Source organism: Lepidochelys kempii, chromosome 1 (assembly GCF_965140285.1).
Source record: "Lepidochelys kempii isolate rLepKem1 chromosome 1, rLepKem1.hap1, whole genome shotgun sequence".
In the NCBI taxonomy this organism is placed as follows: Eukaryota; Metazoa; Chordata; order Testudines; family Cheloniidae; genus Lepidochelys; species Lepidochelys kempii.
In genome coordinates, this window is record NC_136380.1 from 303,417,295 (window position 1) to 303,439,024 (window position 21,730).

The 21,730-nt window shown below is 42.0% G+C and overlaps 1 protein-coding gene across 4 annotated transcripts; it reads right to left on the reverse strand.

The window, feature by feature from the left end:
• Positions 1-15,153: 15,153 nt before the first annotated feature.
• Positions 15,154-21,057, reverse strand: GPR85 (G protein-coupled receptor 85). 4 transcript variants are annotated; one of them, XM_073328121.2, is made up of 2 exons: positions 20,666-21,057; positions 15,154-19,085 (listed from the first exon to the last, which is right to left on the reverse strand). In XM_073328121.2, the coding sequence occupies exon 2, from the start codon at positions 18,903-18,905 to the stop codon at positions 17,793-17,795; it is 1,113 nt and encodes a 370-aa protein (XP_073184222.1). In that variant the 5' UTR covers positions 18,906-19,085; positions 20,666-21,057; the 3' UTR covers positions 15,154-17,792. The 4 variants fall into 4 exon arrangements, with proteins under 4 accessions (XP_073184222.1, XP_073184225.1, XP_073184223.1 ...); XM_073328124.2 differs by lacking the exon at positions 20,666-21,057 and adding an exon at positions 20,362-20,546; XM_073328122.2 differs by lacking the exon at positions 20,666-21,057 and adding an exon at positions 20,358-20,546.
• Positions 21,058-21,730: the final 673 nt, after the last annotated feature.

Here is a 21,730-nt window from a genome sequence, read left to right on the forward strand (position 1 = left end):
CAGCATTTTAAGTGTAGACCTGCCCTCAAAGTTATGAACTGGCCTTTGCTTTTGACATCTAATATCTCCATTCAAAAAGTGCACCAGCTGTAATTAAATTAGATAAGGATACAGTATCCTATGTTGTGTCAACTTTCTCTTCTGGAGTCCAAACCTTTCATCAGGTGGAAGCTTTTCCAGTATTGCTGTTATATTTAATGAACCAGAAAATAAAATATTGCCAGGTTAATCTTCTTCCAAAACTTCTATTACAGGCCACAGCTGGGGAAAGGACACTGTACCGGTGGCATGTTGCAATAGGTCAGTTATTGTGAGAAATCATTGCATCTGGTGCTACATAGTGCTCAAAGTCCAACCAGCTTGCACTGATTGCAAGATGGCCTGCAAAGGAAATCCCAGGAAGAAAGGCGGGATTGTGTTGCCATGGATTGTTGCATTGCAAATTTCTACATTTCATACTTGACACTTCCAGACTAATGATGGGAGATAGGCAAGCTGCTTCAGTCAAAAGGAGAGTCAGTCTGAACCATTCCCCAAATCGCAAACCAAACCTCAGCTGAAGCTTATTTAATATGAAAAAGTTTGGTTTGGAGTTCCTATTTTTCCCCTGTTTGCAAGCTACTGCACTTTTGAGCTCCAGTGCCGAAATACTGTGAAAAGCGCTGCTCTCATAGTGAAGACAAGGACAGATGTTGTGCTGTTTGAACATAGCTGGTCAAGGTCACCCTGTTCCTGTATGTATTCTACAATGTATTGTGTATTGCCTTTGGCTGAATGGGTTGTTGCATATTTGCTAAAAATGAGGTTATTCAGCTGTTACAAAAAGAAAAGGAGGACTTGTGGCACCTTAGAGACTAACCAATTTATTAGAGCATAAGCTTTCGTGAGCTACAGCTCACTTCCTCAGATGCATATCGTGGAAACTGCAGCAGGCTTTATATATACACAGAGAATATGAAACAATACCTATTCCCACCCCACTGTCCTGCTGGTAATAGCTTATCTAAAGTGATTTCGGCACCTAGTCCTAACGTTCAGGAAGTATTTATGGATTTATTGAACTAGAATGGGGAAAATATCCCCCTCAAACAACAAGCCAGAGCCAACAGAAGAATGTGTCAGCATCCAGCCATTCCCAGATCTGAGATTAGTCACAGGGGCTCCCCCCTCACCCACCTACCTCTCTGCATGGTTTCATTAAAGAAAGAAACTAAAAACAAGAGAGCAAGAGACTGAAAGAGTGAGCCCTGCTAGCTAGGAGCAGGAGCCCACACCTCTCCTTTGGAAGTGAGGGTATGGATCAATATAGCCCCTAAGTAAGGGTGCAGACCTAGATCCAATAAATGAGTTACAACGAGATGAGTAAACAATACATTCCCACATCCTGTCCTCTTGTCTGTCCGCCCCTGCAGCAGCTGAGCAACTTGTTCCCCCACACTCCAGCAACTCCACCATGAGCACTCTTTTTCTTTTGACCACGAGCAGGGGACAATCCTTTTTCCTGGGAAGGTCAACCCATTCTGCAGGGCCTCGCATGTTCCCAAAGGCTCAGGGGACATGCACATTTTTCTCCTGTGGTATACATAGCACTCCATTCAGCCAGCTGGCTGTACTTCACAATAATAATAGTACAATCATATCAAGCTAACAAAAATAAATTAAAAGCACAGCCGAAGAGATAATGTAGTTAAATCCAGTGGAATACATTCCAGTTGATGTGATTGCTCATTCTGGTGAGACTGACCGCAAAACAATACTGCTCCTAAAAGAAAGTTCTGAGCATCTCAATACCAGAAAGGTACAGGCCTTGTCTACACTGTTGTCAAAGCAAAGGGCCATATTCTAATTTTGGAGTACTGTTGCTTTACACTACTTCAGCTCCATCAGGCAGACATGCAGCTGGCATAGGGATGTCAGCACAGTCAGCTCTATTGTGCCTCTCTCCCACCATGCAGGAGACAATACCTCAACAGGGAGAGGTAAAGCACATGATGCTCCTGATGAGTCCTTTGTATTTTGCTTCTACTCTTCTATTTCTAAGCCAAAATCTCAGAGGAACATTATGATCCTTCTTCTTTTCTCCCACAAAACTACTCAAGTCACAATTGCTTTTTGTTTTTTTAATTACTTTCATTTGATTTTTAAGCCTTAGAAACATCACCACAGTGGGTAAAATCCTGGCCCAACTGAAACCTATGGGAGTTTTGTTATTTTTGTCTCAATCTCATGAGGTAACAACATTTGTCTGCTTCCTTTCATCATACAGGTATCTTAGGGTCTCATTCAGGGCCCCCGGAAGCCTATGGAAAACCCCACTGGGCACAGGATCAGACCTTCAGTGCATTGCTCAGAACAGAGTTTTCTTCTTCTCACCAGAATGATTTTTTTTCTGTAAGAAACTGACGCTCCATCTCTTTAGCCTTTCCTGTTTATTGTTATGCATCCACTTTAGCTTGATAGTCCTCCGATGATCTCTGTTTCAACTGAGGTAAGAGCAGAATCATCCTGCCATTTCTTCACAAGCCATTATTTGGGCTTTTGTTTCCTCCTGCTGGCAGCTAATATCTATTTATAATCTTTTATCCCCCTAATAATTAACGTATGAATGTTTGAAGAGGAAACAGATATTCTGATGTGGTTCTCATATCCTAGGACCCCGTGCTGCACACACTTATTACTGAGCACAGGTCTACATTTAAAAAGCTGCAGTGGTGCAGTTGTGTTGCTGTAGCACTTTAGTGAAGACTTACACCAACGGGAGAACTTCTCCCGTTGGCCTAGTGAATCCACCTCTGTAAGAGGTTGTAGCTCTATGAGTGGGAGAAGCTCTCCCATCGACACAGCACTGTCTACATGAGGGGTTAGGTCAGTGTAACTATGTCAGTCAGAGGTGTGGATTTTTCACAGCCCTGAGTGATGTAGTTATACTGATGACCTGGTCTGAGTGCCAGGGTGCAGGAACAATTTTTATAGTGGGGGCGCTGATGCTGGAAACCATGGAAACCACGTAGTTGGTGTTTGTTATTACTACTTTAAGCCAGGGGGTGTGGCAGCACCCCGAGCACCCCTAGTTCCAGCACCACGGCCTGAGTGTGGTGTCGGCTACTGGGAGCAGCGCCATGGACATCATATTGTAGTCAGTGTTACTGCTCATGGTAGCGTTTGCAGGATCAGGCCCTGAATAAGCGCAAGAAATTCACATGATCTTAATAATTTCATGATTTCTGTTTGCAGCTGTGGCTTATTCCTTAATACATCTTAGAACTGGGCTGCAATCTACATGCACTTCACTGGTTAGACAGATTTGATAGAGAATCAAAAATTTATGTTCCTTTTAAAAAATTTTCATAAGTACATCACAGAGAATACCTAAACTTCAGGGAAAAGGTGATATTATTATTTAATGCTTTGTTGATGAGGTTTATTTTGGGAAGCTCTCGCTGGCACAAGCTAACATATCATTTTTGAGTCGACACAGACACTATCAAACTGAAGGGATGCATCGCTGTAAAAGGGCTGCATCGAAACTGGGCTTGGGAGAACAATTTTTTTTTTCAGCTTGGGCTTTGATTTTGCTGTGTTAGTTTTCTGCCAAAAGACCTTTAAGCCAAATTAAAAGCATTGATGTTGCTGCAGGTTCCTCTCTCCACCATCCAAAATGCCCAAGTTCATGCTGCTCCTTCCAGAGTGCTGAAATGCATTTGTCAGTATGCGTGGCTTGGATGAATGTCTTTATATTTCCAGAGCTTCTGCAGTATTTGTTTGCACTACCTGTCTTACTGTGCTATTCATTCTGACAGCAGAGATCAAGGCCTTTTGCTTGTATTTTCCCCTCTTATTTCCTTTGTTTGGTATTTGATGAGAGTGACTCACAATGCTCCAGAGGGCAGTGTTGTGCTGAAAGCGTTGGTTCTGTGGGATTTGCCTTTGTACCTTTCGGGCATCAGGAGGATGAATGCTATTTATTCACATGCAGACCTGCTTAAAGTCCTCAGTCTTAATTCCACAATGGCCTTGGATACATACACTTCTCGACTGGGTCCTTGCAACAAACAAACTGACTTGCTCATGCACATAAAATGACTTTCAAGATTTGTCGAAAGCTGATGAGGTCATTCAATTCAATTTTTTTTTTTTAAATCCAGTCAAGAAACTTCCTGCTTATGGTAAAAATGTGCCAGATTCACCTTGCAGAATTAATGGGATGCAATATTGATCTCCCTCTTTTGCTGCATGGTGGGCAGGGAAGGAGGAACTCGTCCCTAGGACAGGAGGCAGTGCTGACGCCCTCCTCCCTTGGAAGTTCTGCTAGAGGAAGGTAGCTTTCAGCTCGAACTAAGGTTCTGTAGGAGCAGGCTGGCAATGGCTGTACAGGAGAGCTGCTGAATCACTCATCTCCCTCAAGTATGGCCCCTCACCCTGGCTGGCTGGCTCTGCCCACACTGTGGGATGAGCCAGCCACACTAGCTCCCCTGGAGCAGTGGGGATTGTGGTCAGCTTGTGCCATTGAACCCCTGACTCCTGGTGCACACTCAGGTGCAAGTGAACTGAAACCTGGGTTCTGTGGCAGGTGCTGGCAGAACCCATGGAATGAATCTAGCATAATCACTTGGAGTAAGTACCAGACACTGCAAACTCAGAGACAAGAGTCCCTGTTGGCCAAATCTTGAAGTCCTGCTGTGGTAAGACCTTTGAGAGGAGGCATGGGACAGCAAAACACTGCAAACTCATTCGGACAGAATTTCATTCAAATTCTTCCATTGGAGGCTGGCAGAAGTAGTAGGTCCAGCCCCTAAACTTTGTGGAACCTCTAAAATGCACATGGATCTTGAGGATCTACAGGAGATTAGGACCATCCACATCAGCTCTGTGGTCTCTTGCAGCTCTCTTCTGCTGCCTGGCAGCACCTCTCCAAGAGCCTCAGTGCCAGAGTGTCTTCCCATTGGCTGCCCGCAGAACTTCCCCCCACCCCCAACGAGGGCTTTCATTACATGCAGGGGGCTGCAGGAAAGCTAATACAGCTTAGGACTGCATTATTTTCTAGTCAGAGTTCTCATTGCCGGTCTCTGCTACTGGCCCTCCTTACCACCCCTGACCTGAAGAGGATTCTACCATCCGGGCAGAAGGGGATGTTGCTGCAGAGTCAGATGATTCACTGCTTTATGTGCCCAGAAGGTTTCAGGTCCATGCACAAAGGGAGAATGATTGTTCAGCCTCCATTCAGATTTCACTCAGACCTTACTGAGATGAGGATCTCAGAGAGAGAGGCCTGAGTAAAGGCAGACTGAAAACTGAGTAATTGCATTTGGCCGATTATCTATAAAAATCTACATTTTTTTGCAGGTCTGGCTCTTAATAGAACACCACGATGATCTTGCTTCAAATATTAAAATACTAAAAATGCGGCTCAAATCCTTCTAAATTCCGAGAGCATAGCTGCCTGGGTAAAGGAGTATTTATAATTTTTTTTAAAAATCAGGTATTGATACTTGCTTTTATTTATAACAATTTTCCAGATATGGAGTTGTCCAGATGACTCTGCCAAAACTATGTGTAATTGCCAGCTTGCATTTTTGCAAGCACATCTGGAAACCTGAAAAAGGCTTTTAATAATTTAAATCATGCAGATTACTTATTCAGCCCTCAGAAACAGCTCATTTTGATCGAGGCCATATCTCTATTTCAGCTACTTCAACTGCTGCCATCTTTCTTCAGGCGAGAGAAAGGCTTTATTAAATGTGCTGAAAACCTGCGGTGCCACTGAAGAATTATTTTTTATTTTTCCGTGAGAGATATTTTTATATTTGAGCATTTCACCATGGATCAATGCTGTCTTTAGCTCTCAGAAATGCTTTTTGCCTCTCCTTTTATAAAAGCACTTTTACTCCAAAAGCTTTTGCTTATGCAAATATATCAGGTTTTTTCTAACGGCAAAAGCTTATATTATCCCAGAGGTCAGGAATTCAACTGTGGTTCAGTTATGATGTGACAGATGAGTAAGCAATATATACATTTTAATTCTTTGACAACCTTAATGAGGTTGCTGTCATATTTTACTGACAAACCCCCTTACAGGACAGGACTATCGGAACATCCCAAATCATCTATATTCCATAATAACATTGATAGTATTAAATACTTCTTATTTTCAGAGTTTTACAAATATTAGCTAATGAATTCTCACATCACCCATGCAAAATAAGTTTTATTATCCCCATTTTACAGATTGGGCAAACTGAGATACAAAAAAAGGCTAAAACCAAAATTTTTTAGAAGGGTCCACTCATTTTTTGTATGACCAACTTGAAGCACCTCGGGGCCTGAGTTTCAGAGGTGGTGAGCAGAGATGGTTGGAAAATCAGGTTTTCTTCATAGAAAATTTTGACTTTTAGTCCAAAAAACCAAATCTGAAAAGGGTTTTGAAAAGCTGAATTTTTGCATGGAAAGCAGACAGTTTGGAAAATAATTTCAACAGGAGATTTTTAACCAGCCCTAGTGATGAACACTTGCAGATCCCATTAACTTAACCAGGAGTTATGGGTGCTCAGCTCTCCTGGGAATTGCGTCCTGCATGATTCATGTTGGGAACCCAAAAGCTGAGATGCCTAAAATTAGTGGACAGCTGCAAAAATAGCCTAAGTGATGTGTCCAAGGTCACACTGGAAATTAGGTCAGTAGCAAAGCTGCAGTTGGAATCCAGGAGTTGCTGGCTTCCATCCCAATGATCAGTTCACTGGACCATACTGTTGCTGTTATACAAAATAATGATAATATAACGCCGAGGTGCTTTCAAGCTGCACCAAAAATGCATAGCACTTTCACTGCCCTGAAAAGCTATCATTCACTTTGAAATGTATCAAAATTACAGGCCTAGCTCCTTCTAAATATATAGGAACACCTATCCGAGAACCTGTAGTTTGTCGGTAGACTAGTGTTCATACCACATCAAAAAACAAGAACAGAAATATAATTCCCTGCTGTAATAAATGAAAAAAGAGAAAGTAAATAATGGATCTAATCCTGTCTTCCTTGAACCCCCAAAACTCCTGAGGTCAAATATAGAACTAGCAGGGGGAGCAGCTTCAAGCACTGTTGAGCCAGTCCTGTCCAGGAATCTCCCACCCACCCAGATTCTCCCTCTCGGCCATCTTCTTCTCCCTTCCTGTGGCAACACACTCTAGCTGCCTGGGAAGGGGAGCTGCTACAAGCACTGGGAAGCCACTCTTGTCCCAGTGTCTTTCCCTGCCCCCCACCTCCCAGCATTTTTCAAACTTGGATGATTTTTTTTTAAAATTAATTTTGGCCACCTGCCCTTCCCCAATGGCTCTCACCATACTCTTTGTCTGCATCATAGCATCTGTCCTCCTCTTCCTCCATCCTTCCTTCTCCCATTGGCTCCATTTCCCCATCCCCATCCTTACCTCTCTACAGCTCCTGCCATCTCTTCCAGTTCCTCTGTCCCTCTCCGTCCCGATTTCCTCGCTGCTCTTGCCAGCCCCAATCCTGATCCTACATCTGAATCCTCCTCCTTCTCCCTGGCCCTCCCTCCCGCCACCGCCTACACCTGTCCCCACCAGTATCTCTAGGTCCACAATTTCTAATGTCATGCCCATCCCTGACCTTCCTTCCTCTACTTCTCCTGCTGTCTCTGGAATGCTCACTCCCATCTAAAAATATTTCAGTCAGCTACAACCTCTTCATCTCTCTCTCCCTACATCTCTTGGCTCCCATAGAGACTTTGATTCCTTTGTCCAACACTGCTTCGGCAGCTGTGCTCTCTTATGGAGGCCTCTCCTTCTCTCACACTTCCCAGTCCATGGTGGAGGTGTTGGGCTTCTTCTCTCCCATTCCTGATGGTTCCAACCCTTCTTTGTCCTCCTTTCCACTCTTTCAAAAACCACTCTTCTCCCCAAACCCGTCCATACTGCTATAATCTACCATCCGCCCAACTCCTTCCCATCAGCCTTCCTCTCTGAATTTGACTCCTGGCTCTATCTCTTCCTCTTCTCACAATCTCCCCCACTCACCCCTGGTGATTTCAACTTCCATGTTAATAGCCCATCTGACCTGTTAACTGCTTCTTCCTCTTCATCTTTCGTCGCCCTCACCTTTTCATTAAACCTGCAGCTCTGGTGCAACTCACCCACTCACCATAAGGCCACTTGGCTTGGTCTTCGCCAAGCACTACTCTCTCTCATCTCCCCAACCATCACCTGGTCCCTTTCAGCATCACCCATCAGCTCCGCTCCAGTCATTCTGCTACTGGCTCCCCCTTCTCTATTGCATCCAACTTCAGCTGTTTGACTTTACTTTCAAGGATCTTCACAGCATCTACCTTACCTATCACTGTTCATTCAGTATTGCAATGTTGAGTCATGTCTCCGGTTGGCCCATGATGCCAGTCTCCACCGCCCACTGGTTACATTTTCAAACAAGAACCTTTGTGCTTTCTCCCATGTTGCCCCTTGTGCCTGGGAGGAGCCTTTTTATCCACCCAATTTAAAACTCTCCTTTGCCAGGAGGCCTACAAAAAAATTTGACAATGCCTAGGCTGCTGGTGTGCTGAGACCACTGCCTAGTGTGATGACCCATATTAGCGCACTGTTTCCTTGTACTCCCTTGTGTATCTGTCTGTATCCAGGAATAGTCCTGTGTCTTATTAGAGTGTAAACTTTTTGAGGCAGGGATCCCCTAAACTTGATGGTACTACAAATAAATCATAGTAATAGGAACTCTGACAGAGTATAAATCCGAGACAGACAGATAAGACTGACAGGATTCCATGAAGGCTGTATGGGGCCCTGCAGACACAATCTGCAGATGTGCTGGGCACCTGCACCTACACCCGTAGCAACACTCAGCATCTTTGAACATCAGGCGTTACGGGTGAAATCCTGGTTCCTTTGAAATCCATGGGAGTTTTGCCAATAATTTCAATGAGGTCATATCAACTGACTTTTTAACACAACTGTGTCAAAAAGCAGTGATGCTGCACCTATGTCAATTATACTTCATTATAGTCTGTTAAAAAATAGTAACATCCCCTAGTAATAGCCTGTTTCTAGACACTCTAGGCTTGCTTACCGGGAGACACTTGAGAAAATTAATCAGAATTCAGTAAAGGTGTGAATTTAAAGTCGATCAATTAAACTGCCCTAAACTCTTGGCCGGTCACTCTCGTTCAGAACTGAAGTGGCCTTAATTTGGTTTAGCTTAATCCACTTCTTCTGTCAGTTGTCTGGACTCTGTAAAATTCCATCCTTGCTAACTCTGACAACACCCAGGGTGTCAGTGCCAATGTCTAATGCCTTACGTGCGTTATTTTAGATCAGGAGGTTTGTTCCCATTGTAGTTAGTTTGACTGGGAAGTAATTGTCTCTTTTGAGCTTTAAAGTAATACATTATTGAGCAGTTAGTATTTGTCCTTAGATGGCATGGTTTAAGAGATGTTAATGTCACGCAAAGTGTCCCTGTTAGCCAAACCGATCTCGCAGGGAGGGAAGGTATTCGTGTAAAGGAAACGTCAAAAGGAGAAATCCAATTTCTTCAAGCTTTTGAACCTTTAAATAAAATGTCTTAGTAATAATTATTGTATCAGCATGTATTTAATTGCTTCCTAAAGCATTTTATCAATTCTCGACCACACTGCTGTGCCTGACCATGATTGTGTTTATCAGTTAGTCTTTCAGTTCTGTGACTCATTATGGGCCAGCTACGCTTTTGTGATGCTCTCTTCTTCCTGACAAATTCACTTGCTTTTATGAGTGGAGATGACTTATGTGGTGAGAGCTTTTAACGAGAGATATTCAAAATAGGTGAAATTCACCCCAGCACGAAAGAACTAAGCAAAGATCACATTGCCGTTTACACCCTGTGACGTGCCTCTTGGGAGGAACAAAGACAGATCAGCTGGGCAGTGAGGTCTTGGTTTCACCTCACCCCTAAATAAGAGTGGGCTGTTAGGAAAGGTCACTGGATCCCACTTATGCAAAGGTGTGGTGTGTGCCTATGAGCTGGAATACAAGAGTGACTGCAATATGGCAGCTGGAGAGGGTGGGGATGGATTCCATCTTTCAACCCTCAGGACGTTCCCTACACTGAAGTGCAAAAAGGGACGAATTTCACCTATTTTATTTAATCACACTTTTCATTTTTCTTAATAAAAGTAGAAACAATTCATTGAAATTCCAGAGAGAATTACTGACTCGGAAATGTTTTCTATGAAAACTTTCAAAAATTCCATTTGAAAAAGCTGCTTTGTGACCTAAGAATGCTTGTGGAGAAAGGCTTCAGATGGCATGGCTTAGCAAGGAATAAAGCAGGAAGCAGAGTGCAATTTCTGCTTCCCCCTGTGCTTCAGCCGTTCCCCACACACCTGTGCAGGATGGGGAAGAGCAGCTAGGTGGTGCCATTCCCCGCACCTCACTCACAGCCTCTGGCAATGCAAGTAGCCCTTACACCCACTCAGGCATCCAATTAGGGGAGCAGGAGGATTCACAATACAGCCCGAAAATATCACTTACAGATTAGACATTAGCAAGCTATAGGTAAGCTTGCCCCTCACCTTTCATTACAACTGTTTTTACTTGCTCATATGTCCTCCTTTTGGGCTCAAACCTTCCATGCTTGGTCTCAGCTAAACTGAATTATTTTGGAAAGTTTGAGCTAAGTCCATTTAGTTGTTTGTGTGTACACACACACATACACACTGAATACAAATCAACAGACTATCTGTGCACATAAATAAATTAACAAATGGCTGAACTTTTAAAGTCCTTCTGTGGCTGGTCCTCACTGAGGACTAGTTGATTGGAAAGCCTGAACATTTTTATTTATTTATTTTGAAATAACAAAGATCTTGCATCATCTCTCATCTTTACTGAGAAGCAAGTACAGAATTGGACCAAAAGTTGCAAGCAATTACATCTCAGTAAAACTTCGTTTTGTTAGGCTGGTCGTTATGTTATGTCCATAGTGCTACAGTTATATCAGAGTAGATAAACTGAAAACCTACGGAATTTTTTTTCTTTTTGGTGTTTACTTTCCATGTATATACTCATTGCATCAAAAGGAGCACTATCCTCTGCTGTAGGTGTCCTTTGACCGATGAAATTACAGTGAACCAAACAGACTGCTCTGGGTGCTGCACCTGGTAATTACCATAAACCATAACCCAGCAGCTAAGTATGTATTTCTGATCTTTATGATCTCCCACCAGAGTTCTCCCAGGCAAGGAAGCATGCCCTTAAGAGCAACAAACAAGAAATGTTTTGGCCTAAGTGGGAGCAAGTTTCAAAGCTGAGGAGCCCTTACAGAGAATGGCCTGTGAGGGAAGGAAAGGCACAATACTGCTGTCTCAGAAGTAGGGCGTGTGTGTATGTAAGAGAGCAGAAGTTTACCGAAATGTGCAAATGCACACACCACCGCATACCCCGAGAGTCAGTGCCATAGATATACATATTTGTACTCTTTATAAAACAAACCAAACCAAAAAGGCAAATCATCTCTCTCTCACACACATGCAAAAGAAGTTAGATGTAAAAGCAAATACATATATAGCTGCTGCTCAGGTGGTGCTGGGCTAAGCAGGGCAGGGCAGGGCAGGGCAGGACCAGGCGAAGATGGCAGTCCTCTCCAGCACTTTCAAGGATACAAGAGGACACAAAGCATCCACTCTTCAACTTTTCAACAGACAGCAGAGCATATTGCCACTGGCTGACTGGGAAAGCTGATGTTGCTTTGTGGGGAGATTAGCATTCACCAATAGCCAGAGAGCTAATGCCAGACTTATGCTCCTCGTAAATCCCTCAAAACAGGGTTTACTTGGGGCACAGGCCTTGTGCTGGCCTTCTGCATACGAATTAATGTCATCATGGGAACAGCAGGATTGGGATTGTGGCTGGCCATTGCACAAGGGATGAGGGTGTAGGTGAAATCTTCCTTGCCCTCTTCTCCCTCTTGCACACCTGTGCCAGGGCAGCCTCAATCCGTGTCCATTTTAAGGGCCTGACCCGCTAACACTCACTAATGTAGTGCTTTTTATTGTGAACAATCCTCTTTGACTATTCACATTAGCAAGCCCTGAAATTGCAAGGTTAAAATAAAGAGTCAGAAAAAACATAAGATTCTCATAACAACGTTAAAGTCCCATACAGCACATACATGCTGGTACTTGATAGTTGGGATTGTTAGGCTTTTAAATGCATGCTTTAATATACAGAACATGTAATATGACTGAGATAACATATTTTTCATTGCTATGAAAACCTGAGCTTGTGCATTATACTTTTCCGGACTATTTTTAATATATTTTCAAAGCCTAAACCTGCATTCCTCACTGAAGTAAAACCGTTGTAACTTCAGTAGGAGTTTTGCTTGAATACAGAATGTACGAGCTGATCTTGAATGTGTAGCTTTGACATTCATTTAAAATGAGAGAGGGAGTGAGGAGAGTGAGATTGCATGAAGCATGTGTCTTTATTCTATCAATGGTTCACTCCTTTCTTCTGTCATTATCTTTGCTCTCTGACTTAGATTTTAAATATAACAGTGCAACAAAATGGTGACACAACAATAGAAAGTCAACAATATTATTTCACACTCAGGATTTCTAGATATTACATTAAAGTGAAACTTGTTTTAAGCAACCAGTGAAGGGATCAACAAGATTTGGTTGCTTAACAAAAGTGGCCTCCTAACAAAGGTGGAGCAGAAGTTTACTCACTTCATTTGGGGATACTTAGGCACAACCTCTGGAGACAGAAGGTTGCCTACTATTTGTATAGGTTTTGACTTCAGTAGATTCAGACCCTCCCCTTTTTCCTCCCCCTTTAAAAAGAAGGCCCATTTAAGATGTTTCATGTCAGGCACCCAAAACCACTAGTGACTTTTGAAAATCTTGATCATTATTATTTCTGTTAATAGGTGTATCTCAATTGTATGCATTACATGGATAACCAGATATATTTAATTTCAAAAGGTTAAATATTGTTTTTACCATAAGACCATGTTTCCTGTTTAGATAATAAAGAAAGATCCAAGTTACTTACTGCATCACTTCTTTGGTCAACATCTTTTTACATACTGATACCATTTAGCTAAATAAGAAAAAAAAGAACTTTGCTATGTATCATGAGGCAATCTCTAACATAAACACATGCTTTCTCCATGTTAGCTAGCCAAAGACTCTCTGTGACCCAGAAGCTCCCTTTCTTTGGATATAAAGCACATGAGATACTTCCAAGTCATTCTAGGAAAATCGTTGTATATTATACAAGCTATTTGATTTGGGACTGGGATATGCATTGCACAGTGCCATATCGTCCCATCAATGGAGGGAAATTTATGACCCTTACTCATCAAATTGAGCCCACTGAACTCTTCTCACTGAAAGTCACTTCAATAATTAGTAGGAAAGGATTTTATACTGACTTGTAATAATGGAGAACAATATTTTAGGATTAACATCCTTCCTCTTCCTCTGAAAAGTCAATTAGAGGAATGCTGTAACATGCACTTAAATAGTGCTCAATGAATATAAATTAGAAGGAAGTTCACTATCTGGTATGTAAGATTGTATAACTATGTAATGGCTTGATAACCCAAAACTTTTAGTCAACATTTATAAAAAAACAAATGTTCTAGTCAAAATACACATTCTAATTCACCTCTGTGAAAGTCATCGAACTAGCTTCTTTACCCATCAGTAATAACATGCTGCTGCAGCAGTGGACTTGTATTAATAAAAGTAAATGTTCTTATGCATAAAAGGCAGAGCAAAGACAATGCAAGTGAACAAACACAACACACTTCAAAGGGGATCACCACACTGGTCTCCTATGCCGTCCAGGTCTAAAGATTGATTGAAAGCTGTTTTATAAGAATATTTTGTAGTTGTACAAAATGTTGCTTTCATTTACTAGCTAGATGTTGTTATCCATTTAACGTGTTTTTAAACTAAGACTTCACAAATCAGATGTCTCCTGGGCAACAGAACAATAATTATGGTCTCCTTTATTTTGGGGAAAAAAGTTACTTTTATTTTAACTTTTTCCTTTCTGGTTCACCTACTTCTTGGATGAAGCCCCATGGCACAGAGACCAGATCCTGTTAGCCAGGAAATGGGAAATGACAGCTCCGAAACTAGCAATACCTGCAGGGAACCTACTGCCTGCTATCTTCTTCTTCAGGAAGGGAATCCAGATGGCTGGGGCCTGTTGCTGCAGCAAGTGAATCCACTATTTGGATGGGAGTAGGCAGAAGGGTGGAGGACTGGGTGGGATGGTCCTAAAAGAGCACAGGAACTGGAGCAGAGAGAAACTAAGGAAATGAAACAACGCAGTTGGAAATGGGGGGGATAGGGAGGCTGCCTAGGGGTCAGAGGGGCAATTAAGGGGGAGGAAGGGAGTGGGGCTGGAGACACTTTGATTGAAGGGGCCTGTTCCTGCTGATTTCCTCCGATACTTCGTCAGTAAGATTAAAATGAAAACGGCTAACTTTAAGTTAAATGTGTGAGAATAAAAGGTACATGCAGCTGTACAGTAGGATGATATTGTTATACCAGAAGAGACCATTAACTCTTCTAGTCTACTATCATAGCTCTGGCAGTGGCCTAAACCCTGAATTTCAGAGGAAAGCAAAAAGCCCCCACAAGGAACCCTGACAACTGTGCAGTAATATGGAGAGAATCTTCTTGGCCCAATCAATTTATATCCTGAAGCATGAGGTTGATACATTAACCAGGATCAAAATGACAAGCATTACAATACCTGCACATGCTATTTTAATTCATGTAAGCATATAATCCTCATAGAAATCTTATTTAAGATATATGCCTCAATAACATCATGTGCCAGTGAGTTCCACAGAGCAATTATATGTTGCATAAAACATAACTTAATGTGTTGTCTTTTAATTTCATTGAATGTCCCCTTGTTCCTTTATAATGGGACAGAATAAAAGGAAGTAGCTCTGACATAGGACTTCTTATAATGTAATTTTGAAAATAGTTCTGGCTTCTTGTCAAGTAATAACACAACTGTGTATGTTTTGTTAAAGTCCAAAGAATTGTATCAAACTGTATAACAAAGGATATTAATGTCAAAAAGAAATATATTTAGCAAAAAAATTGCTTTCAGACTTGTTTGTTGTTTATTATTTTAATTAACATCTTTACTGTTTGCAAAATTTCCAGGGAAATAATTTTAAATAGTTTTTTTTCCCACTGCAGAGTAAATACAGCCTTCTTAGTACTCCAGAATCAGAGCATTCTTGAAATGTTCGGGTCTGCTTCTGCTACCAAATTATGTTAATGCGCAAATACTAACTGACTTTCTTAGGAGCCACGCCCAGGCCTGAATCTGCAGTTTTTGAAAGTATCTTACTTGACAACTATCTGGCTAATCTTCAGAACCTATTATATGTACTACTATAACTTTATTTACAGTTTTATGTGTATGTACATCTTTATTACAATATGTAATATCAATTTTCCTTGTAAAGGTTACTATTTTATAGAAATCAGACTAAAGTTATTGCCAATCAACTGTTTAGTAAACTTAAGTGGGACAACTTCCAGAATTTTTCTCAACATATAATTTACTTTTTATTCCATTTTGCTATTTTAGACAAATTTTTAGCCATATTAATTTCAAAGCCTTTTTCAGTGTAATAAAAAAGCCTTTTTGCTAGAATTTTCTTGGTCCCATTTCAAATTATGATCTGCAATATTCCTGGTCCAATGACAAATCATTAGTGTAGTGATTTTTCTGTTTCAAATCTGTATATTAAACTATGTCTCTCAACCAATCAACCTTGGTATAAAGTGTAAGTGAGGTCAAATAAACAGATTGCTCACTAAAAATCTGTGATCAAGTTGTCTGATCATATATAGACACAACTCTCTGAATTGCTACATACACACTGTATAATGTTACCATACAAACTTAAGCATTTCAGTTACTGACTGCTGCTTGTGTATATTTGGATTACCCGGCTGGTCATAAAACTACAATGACAGAGTACACCAATATTTAATTAAAACCACTAGTCTTTTCTTTCAAACCTTAAGAAAACCAACATTCTTTATGTCTGACAGACTCATGATGTTGTGCTTCAAATGTATACACTTACCAAAATTAAACTGTGAAGTTTATGTCTAATACTGTGTTGTACCTTTAAATATAACTGACATCTTAGAATAGATAAGAGGGATAATTATGATAAACTACACAACAGTGCTATTGTAGATAATATCATTTATCAATCCTGTGTTCCCCATCATTCATGCATTTACAGTTTGCGAATACAGTGACTGCAAAGAATAATAATCCATAATGGCTACATTCTCAAATCTCATGCTAGCTCACTTGACAAAATAAAAAAGGTTAACTGTATAAAACTGGAAAAAATGTAAAATTTTATTCCAAGAAAATTAACAGGCTACACAGGTAAATTTTGGCAAATGCAACTTTATATTGAAATCCACACATCTGTACCTTAAAGAAGGAAAGACTCACAGACTCTAATGTATTTCTAAAATACTAGAAATCATATTATATGCTTCCACAAGTTAAAACTTAAAGAATTTAAAACAACCAATACACCAAAATGTGCAGAAAGTATAAACAAGACTGTGCCTTCAGTAGAATAAATGCTTCAAAAATTGTGCAAGATATCATACCAAGGCTGCGGTCTCCCTATGACAGCTGTCTTAAAATATAAACATACATCAACTGCCTGTGTTTCTCAGAGCAAACTAGAATGGGCAGCACACCTAGAAAAAATATCATATCATCCCAGTGATGTGCGTACCGATTTTGGGAACCATAGCAGTAAAAAAGAAAGAGAGGATTATGTGATCGTTCATGCACTCCCAAATGACTGACCAGAGTTACTGATTCAATTTTCCTTGCTTATTTGCTTCATTGCTAAACAAAATGGAAGATACTAGATAACCCTTTAAGGCAACATGTGTTTATTCTGTATAATTATGACCATTCAATTATGACTGGGTATTACCTAGGCTAACGTTGCCTAACAGACTGATACCTAGCTTTTTAAAAAACATAAATAAGATGCCAATAAACTTTATACCAAATCAGCAAAAACCACAGAATACAGTTGAATGCTAGTAATTTCATTGTTAAGGAAATGGTACTTAGAAAGAGTAATATATTTGGAAAAAAAGAGTAAAGTCTAATTTGAACAAAAATACTGCTTTGGAATGCTCCCCAAAACTCACTCACAAGGCAAACAGATTTGTCAGTGTGATAATCCAATAATGCATGGCACATCTTTAATTAGTTACGGTACTTACGAGTCCCCAATTTTCAGTCTTTGCAAAACAATAATTGAATGAAATGTTTTAAACGTCTTCAGATGTCTAAAATTAGTTTTATCAACACATTAACCTCATATCAACTTAACTTATTAAGATGTCCAATGCTAATCGTTTTGATGGTCTTATTTTATGTAGTGATATACACAGCATTTAGCACTGATACTTAGCATCTGCAATCCTTATCTAGATTTCAACCACATAAAGGAATTCAGGGCAGTGGTTCAGTCCTTTGTTCTTAATTACAAACCTTCACCAGTGGTCAGCAGGAACACTTTTGGGTTTCAAATAGGATTATAGGTGAGCTATTGCAAAGACTGCAGAATGTTGCCCAAATCCTTATAGCTGCTGACTTCCCATTCTTGGTTTTCTTCTCAAGACATGGCTACAGGCCACAATTGCTTAGCAGATAAAGGGTAGTGTTTCACAAGGCTAAAGATTTACAGATGCTCCCTCATATAACACAGTAAGGTTCCCTTGGTAACCTGGATTTTCTGCAGTAAAGAAGGGTTGTACTGAAACAGCGCCTCAGCTCCCTGTTGGAGAAAATGCAGACAAAAGGATTGATTCCAGCCTGGGCAAAACTCATCCAGACAGCGGCTGTTAGAAATCCCCCTGGTACGACAGGCCCTCTTGCAAAAACTCTCCAGTAACAGGCTACCAAATAGGGACCCCACAAGGTCAGAAAGAGGAATGTCATAATGTAAAACATTCTGCTGATTCGCTTTTCCATTTTGAACTCATCTAAGACCAGTAGCCTTCTCCTGCCGGTGGTATTTGCATTTTGCCTGATTCCCAGCAAGGTTGGTGGTGTGGGACCCCTTCCAAATCCAGCCAGCCAATTAGCTGCTGCTTGACCACTGGCTCCAGGGCCATGAAAAGTCCAGTTCTGGCTCACCGCAGCAACGAACTGGACTGGCTTCATTTTCCTGCGATCATGAACGAAAAATATCAGCTTGAGGTAGACAAGCTGTGTGGCTAGGAGTATAAGGGCAAGAAGAAGCATAAATCCCAAAGAATCATTGGCCCTGAAAGAACGATGCTGAAATGTGCATTGGTCTTCCTCCCTAATGAATGAGTAGGTGCCCACGTCTAAAACTGGGGGGAAAGCCATAGCTACAGAAAGGGTCCACACCATACAGATAACTGCCAAACAAGTCCAGAAGGTCAGCCTTTTTGTATAAAACCGGTGGTGGGCAATAGCTAAGTACCTGGTGACACTTATGCAGAACAGCATGAAAGCAGTGTGGAAGCAGGACAAAACCCCCAAAAAGGCAATCACTTTGCAAGTAAGAGTCCCATACGTCCAAGTAGAGCCATTTTTTACAGAGGTGAAAACAAACGGGAAACAAATAGCAGATCTGAGGATGTCTGAGCAGCAAAGATCCAACAGGAAGTAGTAAGGAGCTCTATGCAAGGTCTTATCTTTGACTAGCAAAATGGAGATCAGAAGGTTACCCACCACACTGACTCCTATTATGAAACCCAGTGAAGTCAGTTTCAGAAAGGCTGTTAAAGGAGAGAGATTTTGTAAAATGTTGTCAGCTGCATGGCTGTAGTTCGCCATAGATGGATGGATGATATGGATATTGCCTCAGTCAAGTCTTATGATCTATATATAAGAACAAGGGAAAAATAGATCCATACATCTTACTGCAAATGTAATCCACAAACAGAACAGATCTTGTGTCTAGTCATACAGTACATCCTCTTTTCTTCTTTCTGACTTGTCATGCCATCAAAATATCTGAAAAAAAAAAGTGAGCTATCAGTTCTTAAGTTAACAAGTAATGATGTCAGAAAGTGCTAACAAAGATGTTAATTTATGGGGACCCAAATCAAGTTGTAAATCTGTGCACTATTTGTTTTTATATACCATGAGGCATTTTTTATATGACCTGCATACTTATTGTATAACATTTTGACTTGTTTGTAATATCATAGATTTGGCTTGTTTATAGCCCCTGAACTGATCAAACATATCATATTTGGTATACACTTTATATTTGGTAGAATATACAATTTTATAGGTCATGCCTCAAAGGCTTTATGAATAAAATGATCCCCAGTTCATAACTCCAGGAAATAATCATTGGCATCTTAAAAAAAAATCCTAAAAGGCCACTTATATTTGCACATTACCTACATTTATTTTACATCTACATATTTGTCAATGTTTTAGAGGCAGCTGCTGTGTTGATATGGATCATACCCAAAGAAACCCTGCAGAATTTATGCTTTTTAACCCAAGTCACCAAAGCACATTAATCACAGTGTTAGCTCATGCACATTGTAAAAGAAAATGGTATTCACTGTTTTTTCCCCTGTAAACCATGATTTTGTCATTTAGGTTTGAAATAAACACAGATGCTAGACAGACAACAGCACTGTGCTTTAAAGGTTCCCCCCCCGTCCTTCTTCTGCCTCCCCCCCTTTATTATTACAAATCTTTAAACCCCCAACATTATCTTTAAAGCCCCAACATTATTATTAAACCCTGGTAAATGTAAACATTGAAGGGGAGGGGGGAAGGAGAGAAAGGAAACACACCCAAGAAATAATTCCCTTCCATTGAAAGGGCTGTCTCTGGCTGTGCTTAAATAAAGGTATAATGAACAGATCTTCCTTTAGTTAATTAGGACTCCACGATTTACACCAATTCTCCGGCTGAATTGCAACTGAATACATTTCATGCAAAAGAAAAAAAAAGAAAATACAATCAAAAATTGCCTGCTGCTTTTCCAAAGCCCAGGGACAAGAGCCACTGCAAGTATGATCAGGCTCCTCCGTTATTCACATGAGGTGCTTCCTATGCCACCTCGGGTGTACAAAGGAGATTCACACTGAATTCCACCAGTATCCTTCCATTCTTACCATCCACAAAGCGCCTGATTACTGCTGTGTAAACAGAGGCTGATCGGATCGTGGCAACGTTTTAAACCCATGAAATCCTTCTCCCCCCAGTTTCCCCCTCCTTCCCCTCTCTGCCCGACACACAGCTAGATCGACATGCACACACCTACACAGCGAGGCCGGGGGAGCCTTGCTTCTGGGTTGCAAGGGCGCCTTGGGTGCTGCGGGTGCTCTGCAGCCCCGTTTGCCCTGCGCCCGCCCAGCCTGCCCGGCTCTGGGCCGCTCAGACGGAGCCCGGCTGAAGATGCATGGTCTGTGGGCACGTCCATGGTGCAGTTTAGTTTGAAAATAATAAAATAACAAGAATGACAAAATACCCGGGGGAGGCAGCTCACTCCCCCCTCCCCGCAAAGCCAGCAGCCGCGCCAGCACTGTGCCCCCCCAACGCCGCCCCTCCAGCCCCTCTCCTCCTACCTGTTGGTGCTGGAGAGCCACACACACTACAGCGTCGGCGGGCTATAAATTGCTTCGTGGGGTTGGTGGTTGGTTTGTTTTTTTTTTTTTTTTTTTTTTTTTTTTTGCCTTGCTACCTGGACCGAGAACCTAGCCAGTGGCTCTGGCGGCGCATGCTCACTGCGCCTCCTTCAGCTCCCAGCCTCGTCCTCCCCTGTCGCAGCGGCACAGTGTCTGTCCCAGGAACGCCTGCCGCCGCCGCCGCCTGGCCGAGCCCAAGGCAGCTGCCCGTTGCCCTTGCCCTGTGCGGCTGCCCAGCCGGAGTTAGTGGGGAGCCGGGGCCAGCCAGCGCGGCGGGGGATTCGGCCGGCCAGCTCCGCGCCCATGCCTTCGCGCTGGCCCCTCCCCGCGCCGATCGGGGCCGGGAAGGCGCCTGCCTTTCCTGCCGGCTGCAGGCTGGTACATTGCAGCCCCTTAGGAGGCAGAGGTCTGTCGCTGGCTGCTGCTGCTGGGGATGAGGCCCAGGTCTCCGGCTCTCACACCGTACCCAGTTGGTTCGCTCTTTAGCAAGGGTCGAGGGGCCCCAAGCCAAGGGCAATCGCTGGAAGGGGTGCAGAGGGGTGATGGGGAAATACACCCCCCCCTCCCTCCTCACTGTAGGTCTGTTTGTCCTGCAGCAAGTTTTGAGGATTTCAATGAAAAACTTGCAGGACTGCCCCTGCCCCTTACAGTGACAACAGCACGGTTCATGGTAAGGCGACAGGCCACCATTTCCCCCGCCCCCAAATGTTTAGGAAGTGCAGTAACACATCCCCAGAGCATCCAAACAGCAGTGTGTGTGTCAGTGCCTATGGAAATATTAAACTGATGATAGAGCTATAAGGCTCCGCATATGGCGAGGGTCTGATGATGTCCCAGCCGGGAACCGCTGGAATGAAATGCAAGTGCTATGAGATGGCATTGCTGACCAAAGGCTATTGCAATACGTTATTCCCATTCTCCCTGTGGGGTGTACAATTCACTCTACTTGTTGGATATCAATCGCAATATTTAAAACCAGAAAAACATGAGGATTTTGGATTAAAC

Excerpts from the sequence above, each read along its gene's own strand:
- GPR85 (XM_073328121.2), bottom strand. The coding sequence starts at position 18,905 with ATGGCGAACTACAGCCATGCAGCTGACAACATTTTACAAAATCTCTCT.